The 16,934-nt window shown below is 41.1% G+C and overlaps 1 protein-coding gene across 1 annotated transcript in view; it reads right to left on the reverse strand.

Moving 5' to 3' along the window:
* Nucleotides 1–5,918, reverse strand: part of LOC115110820 (transient receptor potential cation channel subfamily M member 4-like) — a 62,980-nt gene extending 57,062 nt beyond the window's left edge. Inside the window, exon 1 of the mRNA XM_065010275.1 lies at nt 5,456–5,918. Within this exon, the coding sequence (XP_064866347.1) occupies nt 5,456–5,563 (108 nt within the window). The 5' untranslated portion in view covers nt 5,564–5,918. The remainder of the gene's footprint in view (nt 1–5,455) is intronic.
* Between the last annotated feature and the right edge of the window lie 11,016 nt (nt 5,919–16,934).

The following is a 16,934-nucleotide window of genomic DNA, read 5'->3' on the forward strand; positions in this document are numbered from 1 at the left end:
GTTTGGCATTGATATCATTAAAAACATGACCATGTATAGCATATGTTTGGCATTGATATCATTAAAAAGGAGGAAGCTTAACAATTCACTTTTTTGACTACATAACACTAATGTTTAAAATAATCATAGAAAATCTTCCTCTTGGACGAAGAGTCAGATTCACTCTTTAGACTCATCACAATGGTTCCTAAAGAGTTTGAAAAAAATAACATTGATGCATTCAAAGATGACCACACTATACCAGTAGATGCTTATTAGCACATACGCTAATATGCAATAAATACTTCTCATGAACTATAGGACTAATTGGAATATAGGCCCTTGGTACGTCTTAACTTAGCTTTTCTCAAACTAAGGGATTGTCCATTTAAACCACTGTAAATCCACTCCACAGTGTCCTATCAACTTGTGTCATCTCTATTATGGCCAGTACCTAAGATGAACCACACTGAATTTGCTATTGACATAAAAATAAACTGTTAACTACTAAATCATTATATATGTAACGCTAATACTCAAAATCATCTGCCATCATCATCTTCTCATGAACCATATGTCAGATTCACTCCAGATTTTAGATTTAGACTTATTACAATCAGTCTAATGGTTTTGAGAAGTGAAAAAATGGTTGCAGCACTCAAATATGGCCACATTGTACCTATAGATGCATGTTAGCACAAATGCTAATGCAAAAAAAAAAAACTTTCTTCACATGAATGAAAAATCTGATTAACTCTCAATTTGGTATATAGACTCAAGGAATTTGAGAATGATTAGTTGCTGCATTTAAACGTGGGCCACGCTACACCACTAGATACACCACATGACACCAGGGATATAAGAACTGAACCGATGGACATGGGGCCATGAAATTTGGTATGTAAACCTTATGTACAGTATATGTCCTTAGAAGCTGTGTAAATATAAAGTCCCTGCAACCTTTGATGGCTGCACCAGACCAGCTGGTAGCCACTATGGATGTCATTAGCATCCTATGGTGCCACTGGTGCCAGAGCAATGACTATTGTCTAATGCAAAAAACACAAACTATGGGCAGGCCAAAATAAATATAGTGATTAGTATATCTGTATAATTACATAGTTGCCCTATTATATGGTATGAACATAGTGAAAAGTGGATCTATTATTCAGGAAGATGAGAAACCCGGAAGTCCTGCCGCTTACACAGTCTGCGTATTACAGCTGTTAGATTGTAGTGACACATTTTGGAATGCTGATGTGGAGTGTATCAACTGATGTGGAGTGTATCAACTGAGATTTAAATCATTTACACACAAATATTGAATTCCTGGACTTTATTTTGGCAATGATGACCGCAATATAGCTACATGCACACTAATGCTGAAAATATTTCACAAATCTTAACGTAAACCATTAGTCAAATTGACCCCAAAATTGGTATATAAAATCATTACATTAACTAATGACTGTTGCATTAAAAAATAACCAACCTACAGCACTACACTAAACTTCACTTGCATCATCCTTGTGGTATTGAGATAAACATGGTAATGATGTCACATGATAGTTCCTACATATAGAGTGCTTGCTTTGATAACCAACTGATACTGTCTTTTCTATCATCCTGTGAACCTTGTTGTAGAGGACTTATGGACTTAAATCATTGTGCAACATCATGGGAAAGCTCTGGCCATTGTCTTTCAGCTCGAAAAATAGGATTTCTACTGCTGTGAGCGTTTAAATTCTGCCTGCTCAATGTATTTCCATCACATTTTCAAATTGTAGGCTACTGATGGTTGTCATAAAAACTGTTGTGTTAATTAGAAAATTATGAGATTATTATGGACAAGAACAAGATTTATATTTGTCAAATGGCTGCCAATCATCGATCATCACGTCCTCTGTAGCATATTAAACTGCATGCTTTTCTGAGTTGTAGTGGGAGGACCACATATCATATCATCATGTAACTCCAAGTTTCCTTTAACGTCATTCATTTTACCGGCAAAAAGATCCCACCATGTGGAATGAACAAATTGTCTGTCGACATTTAGGAAATTATCTCCTGTTTCCATCATCTTATTCTTGGCTTTTTTTATGCTTCATATAATTTATCCGCATGGGGTAATCGTCTTGGTAGCCAACTTGATTCTTCTTGCATGTCCTACTGAGGTGAAAAAGCATTGGATTGGTGTAAACATGGGCGAGAGAGAGTTTTCCTTCCACCAGTCTTATCATTCATCTTTTTGAATCCAAGTCACATTGAGTTTGACTTTATAATTTAAAGGGCCAATCAGCAGTTGAAACAAAAACAAAGCATTATACCCTTCTAAAATAACTTTGATGCACATAAATGGTCATTTTTCGCTTTCATTTTTAAGTATAAAATTACATTTGTTTTCATTGCTTTTTCAAATAACAAATGTGCCCACTCTGGTCTTGGCACATGTGGTCCAGCCAACAGTTCACAGATAAAGTGCCTATAGGTTAGCCTATACGATGAGATCATTATGGATAAAAGAAAAAATGTTGTATTTGTCAAATGGCAGCCAAGCAACATGCCACCAGGTGTCTATGTATAGTCCCCAGGTCCAGAGCAAATTCAAGGAAACACACAGTATTATACAGAGCCATTAGTGCATGGAGCTCGCTTCCATCTTATATAGCACAAGTGACCAGCAAACCTGGTTCCCAAAAACAAATAATGCAACACCGCACGGCACAACACCTCTCCCCCATGTGACCTACTTGTTGTGTGTATGTACTGACATGTATGTGTAACTGATTGATGCACACACACTACATGTTAATGTTTTAAAATGTTTGTAAATTGTAAAGTCTTTGTCTTTAATGTCTTTTTCGTTATATGTTGGACCCCAGTAAGACTAGCTGATGCCATTGGCTAATGGGGACCCTAATAAATCAAAGCATCAATCATCATGTCACCAGAATTAAGACCCAGGATATTTATTTGAAAAGAGCACCAAGCTCATCACTGTGCACTTTCACCACTCTGTGAAGTTCATCATAACATCATTTGTAAGGTAATAAATTGCATCCAAGTCATAGGAGGACAACACATATAATCATGTGATTCCAAGTTTACTTCAATATAATGCTTTTATATCAATATTTGCACATAAATGCATTTTCCATAGCCATTTCATGCAGATTAATTTTAGACACAAAAAGATCCCACCATGTGGAACTAACAAAGTGTCTGTCACATTTATATAATTATACCACCACTTCCTGTTTCCATCACAGCTGTAGTGATTTTTTTTATTCGGTATGACAATTTTTTAAAATTCACCTTTATTTAACCAGGTAGGCTAAATGATGAATGTAAAGCTACTGGTATTGATGAATGTAAAGCTACTGGTATTGATGAATGTAAAGCTACTGGTATTGATGAATGTAAAGCTACTGGTATTAATGAATGTAAAGCTACTGGATGAATGTAAAGCTACTGGTATTGATGAATGTAAAGCTACTGGTATTGATGAATGTAAAGCTACTGGTATTGATGAATGTAAAGCTACTGGTATTGATGAATGTAAAGCTACTGGTATTGATGAATGTAGGCTATATCAAGATTAGGGTACAACAGGTTAGGTGGAACTGTAAGACCAAGATTAAGTTACAAGTTTACCGGTTCTGTAAGCACTTTAGCCTACTGAATTTCAACAACAGAAAAGAGAGCAATTGGTTAAATTAAGAAATACCACGAAATGGAGAGGAATGACATAGGCTACTGCAATTTTACATCTAAATGGATTTTTCTTTTGCGATAAACGTTATTTATTCTATAATAAAAGTCAGTTAATACTATACTTTCTGCATTCAGTGAAATATTTAACACAGAAACAGAAAACAGTAGGCTACCATTCACACCCGATTTTGGCTTGCCAAAACCCAAAGAAAGTAAAAACACCTTATGGCACAACGGGGACTGAAGAGAGACATTTTTATGCATTTTGCATGTATTAAATAGCCTATGTGATATGTGTTTGGGATACAACTGTGATATGTGGTTGTCTCGCCTAGCTATCTTAAGAAGAATGCACTAGCTGTTGGTCGCTCTGGATGGGAGCGTCTGCTGAATGACGAAATTAGAAATGTACACTACATGACCAAAAGTATGTGGACACCTGCTCCTCAAACGTCTCATTCCAAAGTCACATGCATCAATATGGAGTTGGCCCCCCCTTTGCTGCTATAACAGCCTCCACTCTTCTAGGAAGGCTTTCCACTAGAAGCTGGAACATTGCTGCGGGGACTTAATTTCATTCAGCCACAAGAGCCACTGATGTTGGGCGATTCGGCCTGGCTCGCAGTCGGCGTTCCAATTCATCCCAATGGTGTTCAATGGGATTGAGATCAGGGCTCTGTGCAGGCCAGTCAAGTTCTTCTACAGCCTCCCGAGTGGCGCAGTGGTCCAAGGCTGTGCCACTAGACATCCTGGTTTGAGTCCAGGCTCTGCCGCAGCAGGCCGCGACCGGGAGACCCATGGGGTGGTGCACATTTGGCCCAGCGTCGTCCATAAGGCGGCGAACTTTACATTGTGCATGGGGCATAGTTAGGCTTGTGTGTGGCTGCTAGGCCATGGAAAGCAATTTCATGAAGCTCCCCACAAAACAGTTATTGTGCTGACTTGGCTTCCAGAGGCCGTTTGGAACTCGGTAGTGAGTGTTGCAGCCAAGAACAGACCATTTTTAAGCTCTTCAGCACTCGGCGATCCCATTCTGTGAGCTTTTTTATTTATTATTATTTATTTTTTAACTTACATTTAACTAGGCAAGTCAGTTAAGTACACATTCTAATTTACAATGATGGCCTACCAAAAGGCCTCCTGAGGGGACAGGGCCTGGGATAAAAAATTAAATTAAAATAAGTGCAATATAAATATAGGACAAAACACACATCACAACAAGAGAGACAACACAACACTAAGTAAAGAGAAACCTAAGACAACAACATAGCAAGGCAGCAACACATGACAACACAACATGGTACAAACATTATTGGGCTTGTGTGGCCTACCACTTCGTAGCTGAGCAGTTATTACCCCTAGACATGTCCACTTCACAATAACAGCAATTACATTTAAGCTGGGCAGCTCTGGCAGGGCAGAAATTTTACGAACTGACTTGGAAAGGTGCAGCATTGAAAGTCACTGAGCTCTTCAGTAAAGCCATTCTACTTCCAATGTTGCATGGCTGTGTGCTCGATTTTAGACACCTGGCTGAAATAGCCGAATCCACTCATTTGAAGAGGTGTCCACATACTGTTGTATATATACAGTGTATATTTATGTATATTTTGTATTTGATATGTTGTTTTGTTCACTTTTTGGACCCCAGGTAGAGTACCGCTGCCTCAAAAGCAGCTAATTGGGGATAAAATAATGCTAAAAAGACACGGGCTATTTAATGAAATTGCGTGGCACGTGTTTAGAATAGTAAAAACCAAACCTGATCTTTGTCGGATTTTCTTCTTCCCGTTCTTCCTTCGCCTCCTTCATGCTCTTTATCCATCATTACGCACTCTTGCCCCCTCCCTCCCGCCTCTTCTCCGGTCATGTCTAGATGGATAACAGTTTTTGTCAAATTGACGTCAAAAGTAGTTTTTGGTGCATTTTAGCTAAACCTAACCCTTCTCCTTAATGCAAAGTAAAGTCCGTTTTTACAAAAGCCGTATCCCTCCTAGACAAAACCCTCTTCTCTGGCAAGGGGCTAAAACAAATCTCGAATAGGTCCGACGTCAGGACAATAACAGTTCAAATCTCATTTTTAAATTTGAAGTTGACTGCTGGAATTGCACCGCATATAGAGCTAGAGCTGCGCTCCCCCACAACCACGGCGCTTCCTAAATAAGCTTACAGAGCTCGATGTAGCTTTGTGTAGGCCTATATAGCCAAGCCCACGACAGGTATGTTGCAGACACGTTGTAGAGATGGGATGATATAGAGCAGGGGAGTGGGAGGAGACCAAATGGTAAATTAATATTTAGGAAGGCCACCATTCTAAAACCAACTGAATCACTCTACAAACAAACCACAGGAGGCTGCAGAGGGGAGAACGGCTCATAATAATTACCAGAATGGAGCAAATGGAATGGCATCATACACCTGGAAATCATGCGTTTGATGTATTTGATAGCTATTCACTATCACCGCTCCAGTCATTAACACGAGCCAGTGCCAACAACCTCCTGTGAAACAATAGCAAAATATGTTGATAATGAAGTTTCACATGACCCCCTTGTCCTTTAAAATAAATCCCCCCCCCCCCATATCATTGATTTAAAATTATGTTTACGACCACAAATAACAATAACTAGCGACCCTGCTTATAAACGTGCATATCGACTTTGTCACTTCAGCATGCTTTTGTGGCACAGTCGATGCCAGAAGGTGTAGGTTTCGCCGACCTCCATGGGCGAGCTCACTCTCGCTGCCTGTTTCATTACACTACGGTGTATATTACACTACGACACTACGGCTGCAGACAATGATCAGCTAGGGGGAATTCAGATTTTCAACATTTTGATGCCATATTATTTTATTTAACCTTTTTTTAAAACTAGGCAAGTCAGTTATCCAAATTGTATTCTTATTCAGACTCTTGAAATATTTGCTCTATACAACCTAAATGTATCCTTAAAATGTGAATGTAATTACGGCCTTTGTAAAGACAGCAAAGATATATTATTTATGTTTAGTACATGTTCTTTATATGACGTTGAATAAAAATGTATGAAAGAAAAGTATGTGTGGAAAGACGTAGTGCACATAGTTAACTTCTGCAGTTAAATTTCCGTGCACCGAATAAAAAACAGCAGGTTAAATGGGTTTCCATCGCATTTTTATCTCTAGGGCTACTGGTGGTTTTGCCACACAAAACATGTGCTCTAGCTAACAGCTCACGTACAGAGTGGGTATAGCCTACATGATGAGGTTATTATGGACAAAAGTGCAAGATTCTTTTTATTTATCAAACGGCACCAAACATCGATCATCGTGTCACCAGAATAGACCCTCGATATTTATTGAAAGGAGCATTAAACTCATCACCATTCACTTTCACCACCACCCTGTGAAGGTCATCATAAATGATTTAATCTGTTGCCTAATAAACTGCATGCTTTCCCATGATGTCGTGACTTTTTTTATCCAACATGTACTTTACTCGCGTAAAAAAATTGGATGGCAACCTGGTTAATGTTAAACAATTTTGAGGAGGCTGGAATTATATTTTGGACAATGTGCGCATGTGCTTGAAGTATCTAATCGGATTAAAACATTGTGACTCGTTGTTTTTATGCCACATACCACAAAAGGTAATACATTTTAAAAGTTAAATGATAAATATTTAGTCTACATGCAAGTGTTAGGTTCTATGTGCGCGAGGAATAGCCCCTTGGATTGGAGAGGAGGCAGAGCGCGCATTTAGCTTCCTGAATAATTGGACCTAACAGGAAGAATGATGATCTGCAACAGACAGCGCGTCTCAGTATCAAATATAAAAATACATCCAGACTGGCCTGCTACCGCGCCTTTCGAGACCTTACAAACGGTCTAGAGTAGACTCACAACTGATCCAAATGGAATGAAACATTCAAATCACAGGCCTTTGTCACCGTTATTCAAATGACATTTTCACTGCAGCCTAGAGTAGAATTTTGTACTCGCTTGAAAACGATAATGCAATTGCAGGTAACCTAAAACTGGCCGAAACAGGTAACCCTAATCGAGTCTTGTATTATTCCACGTCCTTGCTCAAGGCATAGACCAAATTGCACAGTTCTAAGCAATATTGTATCTATATAATTTCAAGCCAACCCCATTGCCATTTCATATAGAGGGTTACCTACTGATCATAGCGTGTTTGTGTTAGAGACTATCTGAAATCCCACAGCTGTGGTCTTGGACTGATTCATGTAAATGTCAGAAGTTTGATTTCGAAAATGGATCTTATTGAAAGTCTGGCTTCTCAAACTAACTCTGACATTTTGTTAATTACTGAGACTTGGTTAAAAAAAGTATGTGCCAGACTCTGATATGTCTCTAAATGGATATAATGTTTAAAGATCTGCCAGTGCTGGCAGAAGTGGAGGTGTCTCCAAATTCATGAATAACTACTTGAATGTATTACCACCTCTGTCCCCAAGCAATTTGAATGAATTGTCCTAAATGTGAGCCTTTGTAATAATGCCCAACTAACATTAGTGGGAGTTTATTGCCTTCCCTTGGCCCTCCCAATTGCTCTTAGCAAATTATCTGACTTGCTAACTATACTCATTCTGAATTTTGGGTGATCTTAACCTGGATTGGTTGATGCCAGTATCAGATAGACTGACATATATTTGTACTGAGCTAAATTTAACTCAACTGGTAACTAAATCAGCTTGCCCCAACTTAAAACACCCTGAGAAATCTACTATTTTGGATATCATTCTGAAAGTACAGAGCTAATGGAATCTTTGCTAACAAGCTCAGTGACCATTGTCCCATTGCCTGCATTAGCGATACTAAGCTACCTAAATCATGTACACGCATTATTACAAAGAGACATTTTAGAACTTTAATGAACAACATTTCCTGTATGACTTGAGGTTGCATGATTGATGTCTGACTCGGATCAGGCCCTTAAACGTTTTACCTCTCTGTTTAACTCTGTTGTAGATAAGAATCCCCCACATAGGAGATGACGGGTAAAGGACATAGGTAACCCATAGTTCACGCATTAATTGTCAGAAATATTTAATGATATCTAAGGCTCTATATCTAAGGCTCGATTGACTGATTCTTCCTGTGACTGGCAGTCCTTCAGACATTTGAGAAATAGATGTCTTACTCTGGTTAGATAAGCAAAGTCAATGTACTTTTTGAATTATGTATCTGAGTGTGTTGGAAATCCAGGTAAATTCTGGAAAGTGGTTCAAATCTTTGAGAAAAAAATCCACCCCCTCATTACCCAAGCAGGTTATGACAGCCTCTGGACCCATTTGGAAAGAAGTAGAGGGTGCTCAACCAATGTTGAGGTGCAACCTAAAAATGTGTAAACATCATTGGAAAGGAAAAGGCGCAAGGCTCGTTCACCATTAAAGAATCCTACTTTTATTAAGCAAGTTTAAAAGATTTACGCTTTCGGCCTTCAATGGCATTTTTCAGAATAATCACAAAGGTAATAGACAAGTTCCTATGGGGCATGAGGCAGACAATTAGGGAGAAAACTCTTAAACTGGTGGCTCTAATGAGAGATGGTGTGGTAGACCATACAGGTTAATACTCAGGGTGTGGGGTACTGTGGTCAATGTCGCCACCTAGTGATGAACTACAGAAGTGGAACCAGTAAAAAAACTGGGAAAGCTTTTTTTCAACTGCAGTAGGTGTGAGGGGGGGCTTCACAAAATAATACTATGGTCCTTCTCTAGGTTAAGACCTCTGGGGACTAAAGTATCTAAGGAATGGATCCAGAACATCTCTCTGGAACTTTGGCCTTTGTCAACATCGCACTGCGTTTGCTTTTGCTGACTTGTTCAATTCCAAAGTAAAATAATTCACTAAGTGTCCTCACTCTTTGAAATGGAGGGCCACTGGGGTGGCTGTTGGGGTCAGCATGTCAAAAGGCACTTCAGTACTCATACATTCCAGTGCAGAGATCATAAACTAGATTCAGCCTCTTGCCAATTTCTTTTCTTGAGCGGAAGGTCAGTGGGCCGAAACAAAATTACAAATAATTTGTGGATTGCAAATTGCCTGCAAGAAGCCCAAACAGATATAATGTTTGACTAAAACATATTAATATTAAACATTGTTTACATTTGAGAATACTTGGGAACAGATTTCTCAAATTAAAATCACTTGGAGCTGATTTCCTGGTGTTTTTACAGTCTTTCATGACCCCCAAAATAATACAAAATTAAAAATGTCTCTCAGAAAGATTGGGGGGGCCAAATAAAACCACCTGTGGGCAAAAATCAGTTGGGGAACCCTGTTCTAGTGCGTAACTCCCTTGAGGTTCTCCTACGAAAAATAAGCTGCACAGGCAGCGAATCACGTAAATCACAATTGCAATTGATGGTACTTTAGATTTGTATGCCTGTTTTAAATGTTATTCTGGCATTAATACGTGTCACATATCAGTTTGCAAACAATATAAACATTTAAAATCTTTGAGTTAATAAAGCCGCATACAAACTTGGTCTCTTTTTTTTCTTTCTTGAGTAAAGCAGCTCCAAAATGCAGGTGTTTCATCCTTGCTTTCTGTGGTGGTGGTTAGTTGCTCTGTGATTGGCTCAGTGTTTTGTCACTCATGGGGACACTACGTCACCGCCAAATCTACGGGTAGAGATAGAAAATTCAAGCCCCTTGGGTGCTGCCATAGAGTTACATTCGAAGTGCCCATCCAAGAAGGCTCAAGGTCTTGGCCACAGATAAAATTATGTCAAATCACATATCTACTGTATCTTTTATTGGACTGATATTGTCAACATCAGACTATTCAAATCTTAGCTAGCAACCTAGGAGTCATCATCATGAATCAAGTCGACAATCTACTGGCAAATCCTTTTCAATCCGTATCATATGAAATTGTAGATAAACCGTATCTGTGCTCATTGGCCATTGGACATGAACATTACACCAAAAATTGGAAATCACAAATTCAACAATGAGTGGTTTGGAAGGAATCAGTGGCGAACTGCAAGCATTACAAAGAAATCACTAGCCTACTATTCAGTGGAGTGGCTGTGTGGTCCAAGTTTTCCCAGCTTAAAAGGACAAACACTCAACATTTTTTAATTTTTTTTATTTATTTTTATTTCACCTTTATTTAACCAGGTAGGCTAGTTGAGAACAAGTTCTCATTTGCAACTGCGACCTGGCCAAGATAAAGCATAGCAGTGTGAACAGACAACACAGAGTTACACATGGAGTAAACAATTAACAAGTCAATAACACAGTAGAAAAAAAGGGGGGAGTCTATATACAATGTGTGCAAAAGGCATGAGGTTGGCGAATAATTACAATTTTGCAGATTAAAACTGGAGTGATAAATGATCAGATGGTCATGTACAGGTAGAGATAATGGTGTGCAAAAGAGCAGAAAAGTAAATAAATAAAACAGTATGGGGATGAGGTAGGTGAAAATGGGTGGGCTATTTACCAATAGACTATGTACATCTGGCGCGATCGGTTAGCTGCTCAGATAGCTGATGTTTGAAGTTGGTGAGGGAGATAAAAGTCTCCAACTTCAGCGATTTTTGCAATTCGTTCCAGTCACAGGCAGCAGAGTACTGGAACGAAAGGCGGCCGAATGAGGTGTTGGCTTTAGGGATGATCAATGAGATACACCTGCTGGAGCGCGTGCTACGGATGGGTGTTGCCATCGTGACCAGTGAACTGAGATAAGGCGGAGCTTTACCTAGCATGGACTTGTAGATGACCTGGAGCCAGTGGGTCTGGCGACGAATATGTAGCGAGGGCCAGCCGACTAGAGCATACAAGTCGCAGTGGTGGGTGGTATAAGGTGCTTTAGTGACAAAACGGATGGCACTGTGATAGACTGCAGTTTGCTGAGTAGAGTGTTGGAAGCCATTTTGTAGATGACATCGCCGTGGGGATCGGTAGGATAGTCAGTTTTACTAGGGTAAGCTTGGCGTGAGTGAAGGAGGCTTTGTTGCGGAATAGAAAGCCAACTCTTGATTTGATTTTCGATTGGAGATGTTTGATATGAGTCTGGAAGGAGAGTTTGCAGTCTAGCCAGACACCTAGGTACTTATAGATGTCCACATATTCAAGGTCGGAACCATCCAGGGTGGTGATGCTAGTCGGGCATGCGGGTGCAGGCAGCGATCGGTTGAAAAGCATGCATTTGGTTTTACTAGCGTTTAAGAGCAGTTGGAGGCCACGGAAGGAGTGTTGTATGGCATTGAAGCTCGTTTGAGGTTAGATAGCACAGTGTCCAATGACGGGCCGAAAGTATATAGAATGGTGTCGTCTGCGTAGAGGTGGATCAGGGAATCGCCCGCAGCAAGAGCAACATCATTGATATATACAGAGAAAAGAGTCGGCCCGAGAATTGAACCCTGTGGCACCCCCATAGAGACTGCCAGAGGACCGGACAGCATGCCCTCCAATTTGACACACTGAACTCTGTCTGCAAAGTAATTGGTGAACCAGGCAAGGCAGTCATCCGGAGGCTACTGAGTCTGCCGATAAGAATATGGTGATTGACAGAACGGCTGCACAGTACTGTCTTTTATCGATGGCGGTTATGATATCGTTTAGTACCTTGAGTGTGGCTGAGGTGCACCCGTGACCCGGAGAAACCAGATTGCACAGCGGAGAAGGTACGGTGGGATTCGAGATGGTCAGTGACCTGTTTGTTGACTTGGCTTTTAGATAGGCAGGGCAGGATGGATATAGGTCTATAGCAGTTTGGGTCCAGGGTGTCTCCCCCTTTGAAGAGGGGGATGACTGCGGCAGCTTTCCAATCCTTGGGGATCTCGGACGATATGAAAGAGAGGTTGAACAGGCTGGTAATAGGGGTTGCGACAATGGCGGCGGATAGTTTCAGAAATAGAGGGTCCAGATTGTCAAGCCCAGCTGATTTGTACGGGCCCAGTTTTGGAGCTCTTTCAGAACATCTGCTATCTGGATTTGGGAAAAGGAGAATCCGGAGAGGCTTGGGCGAGGAGCTGTGGGGGGGGCGGAGCTGTTGGCCGAGGTTGGAGAAGCCAGGCGGAAGGCATGGCCAGCCGTTGAGAAATGCTTATTGAAGTTTTCGATAATCATGGATTTATCGGTGGTGACCGTGTTACCTAGCCTCAGTGCAGTGGGCAGCTGGGAGGAGGTGCTCTTGTTCTCCATGGACTTCACAGTGTCCCAGAACTTTTTGGAGTTGGAGCTACAGGATGCAAACTTCTGCCTGAAGAAGCTGGCCTTAGCTTTCCTGACTGACTGCGTGTATTGGTTCCTGACTTCCTGAACAGTTGCATATCACGGGGACTATTCGATGCTATTGCAGTCCGCCACAGGATGTTTTTGTGCTGGTCGAGGGCAGTCAGGTCTGGAGTGAACCAAGGGCTGTATCTGTTCTTGGTTCTGCATTTTTTGAACGCAGCATGCTTATCTAAAATGGAGAGGAAGTTGCTTTTAAAGAATGACCAGGCATCCTCAACTGACGGGATGAGGTCAATGTCCTTCCAGGATACCCGGGCCAGTTCGATTAGGAAGGCCTGCTCACAGAAGTGTTTTAGGGAGCGTTTGACAGTGATGAGGGGTGGTCGTTTGACTGCGGCTCCGTAGCGGATACAGGCAATGAGGCAGTGATCGCTGAGATCCTGGTTGAAGACAGCGGAGGTGTATTTGGAGGGCCAGTTGGTCAGGATGACGTCTATGAGGGTGCCCTTGTTTACAGAGTTAGGGTTGTACCTGGTGGGTTCCTTGATGATTTGTGTGAGATTGAGGGCATCTAGCTTAGATTGTAGGACTGCTGGGGTGTTAAGCATATCCCAGTTTAGGTCACCTAACAGAACAAACTCTGAAGCTAGATGGGGGCGATCAATTCACAAATGGTGTCAGGGCACAGCTGGGAGCTGAGGGGGTCGGTAGCAGGCGGCAACAGTGAGAGACTTATTTCTGGAGAGAGTAATTTTCAAAATTAGTAGTTCGAACTGTTTGGGTATGGACCTGGAAAGTATGACATTACTTTGCAGGCTATCTCTGCAATAGACTGCAACTCCTCCCCTTTGGCAGTTCTATCTTGACGGAAGATGTTATAGTTGGGTATGGAAATCTCTGAATTTTTGGTGGCCTTCCTGAGCCAGGATTCAGACACAGCAAGGACATCAGGGTTAGCAGAGTGTGCTAAAGCAGTGAGTAAAACAAACTTAGGGAGGAGGCTTCTGATGTTGACATGCATGAAACCAAGGCTTTTTCGATCACAGAAGTCAACAAATGAGGGTGCCTGGGGACATGCAGGGCCTGGGTTTACCTCCACATCACCCGCGGAACAGAGAAGGAGTAGTATGAGGGTGCGGCTAAAGGCTATCAAAACTGGTCGCCTAGAGCGTTGGGGACAGAGAATAAGAGGAGCAGGTTTCTGGGCATGGTAGAATATATTCAGGGCATAATGCGCAGACAGGGGTATGGCGGGGTGCGGGTACAGCGGAGGTAAGCCAAGGCCCCAGGTGATGATGAGAGAGGTTGTATCTCTGGACATGCTGGTTGTAATGGGTGAGGTCACCGCATGTGTGGGAGGTGGGACAAAGGAGTTATCAGGGGTATGAAGAGTGGAACTAGGGGGTCCATTGTGAACTAAAACAATGATAACTAACCTGAACAACAGTATACAAGGCATATTGACATTTGAGAGAGACATACAGCGAGGCATACAGTAATCACAGGTGTTGAATTGGGAAAGCTAGCTAAAACAGTAGGTTAGACAACAACAGCTAATCAGCTGGCACGACAACAGCAGGTAAAATGGCGTTGACTAGGCAACAGGGCCAACAGATAAAACAAACAAGCAGAATGGAGTACCGTGATTAATGGACAGTCCAGCGTGCATCAGCTATGTGGCCAAGAGATCAGTGTCCAGGGGGCAGCGGTGGATGGGGCAGGGAAGCTGGACTGGCGAGTGTTATCCAGGTTAAAAAAAAAACGAACAATGACTAAATAGCTTGTAGCTAGTTAGCTGGTTAGCTTCTGGAGGCATGCTGTCAATCCAGCATCTGCTGTGCTCAAAACAAATGGAAACTTGGAACTGGAAAATCTCAAATTTCAGTGAGTTCAAGACAGCTGTGAACTCGGAAAAAAGGAGCTCCGACTGGGAAAATACGTTTTGAACGATCATCCAACTCGGAATTGCAAGTCGGGAACTGGAGCCTTTTTCTAGAGCGCTGACCTGAAGATCACTTATGTCAACATGATTGAACCTTGTTTTTTTCAGAGTTCCCAGTTGTCTTGAAAGAACCATAAACCCAGAGAATGCCGGACTTTGATGACAAAGTTTGCCCAAGAAGGACCGCCGTGAGCACAGCACAACAAGGTAAGTCCAAAAACGTGTTGTATGCTGCTGCTTAAATGATGTAATATGCCAGGAAGATATGTATACTGTAGCTAAGAAAGTAATACTAAATGTATATTGTGTAGTAAGCTGTTAGTAGACCATGTGCCTCACCCTAATAATTTGGTCCCTTTTCCCCTTATAATTTAGCCTACTGTTCTGACTTGGTGTACATGTAGCCTATAGCCTGTTTTAGCAAAATGTCATAATTGATTTTTGTAAGAGTTTTCATTGCCTGCTTATATGCCCCCTTTATTTATCCTACAGTTCTGACTTGGTGTACAGGGAGAATACTGTAAGAAAGGTCCATGTTACATTTACATTACATTTAAGTCATTTAGCAGACGCTCTTATCCAGAGCGACTTACAAATTGGTGCATTCACCATGTTCTGAATTCTGTTGCTGTACATTTCAAAAGTGCTGAGCAAATAGTTATATTGTCTACGTCCATCCTACCTCGTTCATTAATCTCTTAATCAAATTACAGATTGCCTCTTATTCGCTTGTCATCCACTTATGCCATAGTTTGTATATCTAAATGCCATAGTTTGTACATCTAAATGCCATAGTTTGTACATCTCAATTGTCAGTAGAAACCACATTTGTTTAAGCAAGTCAGCCATATCAGCTATGTTGTTTTTAAAAGGCAGTAAATTAGGCTGAATTAACTGTTTCGCTGCCAGACAAGGCTCCGCTGATAGCCAGGTGTAGCAGTGGTAAGGTGTTGGGACTGCTGTTGGCACAGCTTTATGTAGGCCCTAACAATTTGTGGGCACCATTTGTAACTGTTTTAGTGCAATTAATGTATTGTTACATGCTAAAATAGCCACTGCACTGGACACAAACTGGTTGAACACTGTTGATTCAAAGTCAACACATTTCATTTTTTGTTGTTGAAATTATTCAACCAGTTTGTGCCTAATGGGCACAACATTTTCAATGACCGAAATATAATACTCTGTGTACAGGTATGTCTGAGTGGATGTGTTGGGCTTTGAGTGGATGAGTAGTGTTGAGATATAGCGACTGAGAGTATTGAGTAGATATCTGGTAAATCATTGGGAATAAATGTGCCTAAAGCCAATGCTTGAATTGTAGATCTATTTTTTTTATTTATCTAGGCAAGTCAGTTAAGAACAAATTCTTATTTACAATGATGACCTACACCGGCCAAACCTGGACGACGCTGGGCCAATTGTGCACCAATCATTGTTAATGCTGCTTCTGCTCAGCCAGCATCTGGTTTGGTCTAATGCCCCAACTTGGTCTCAGTGCATTTCGTAATATTCTGTATGTAAATCCACACTCCATTTAGTATGATATGTTTAATATGGTATGTATTCATTTGTGGATGTCCATGTTATGTTATATGTTTATTTGTTATGAATTTTCAAAACACACTATATGTTACGAATTTGGAAAAAGCAGTATATGTTACAAATTCTAGCTAGGTGGCTAACCTTATGGTTAGGGAAGGGTTCGCTAAAAGAGTTAAGGTTAGGGTTAGGGGAAGGGTTAGCTAACATGCTAAGCAGTTGCATAGCTAAAAAGTAGTAAGTAGTTGAACATTTGCTAATTAGCTAAAATGCTCAAGTTATCCCTGATGAGATTTGAACTCACAACCTTTGGGTTGGTAGACGTTTGCGTTATATGCCTACCCATCTACCCCAACCAACACCCTCATTTCATAACCATAATAATAACCATCTGTCTTATGTAACCATACCAAATAAAACATATAACTATACTTTGATCGTTACTAATTTACGTTTACTATGTTATGTCTGGTCTATGAGACCAGGCTACAATGCCCGGGTTGAACCCATGCGCCATGTGGGGAGCCTGCTGGATGAACTGCTGGAAGAGACACACTCA

The sequence above is a fragment of the Oncorhynchus nerka genome, linkage group LG26 (assembly GCF_034236695.1).
Source record: "Oncorhynchus nerka isolate Pitt River linkage group LG26, Oner_Uvic_2.0, whole genome shotgun sequence".
NCBI lineage: Eukaryota > Metazoa > Chordata > Actinopteri > Salmoniformes > Salmonidae > Oncorhynchus > Oncorhynchus nerka.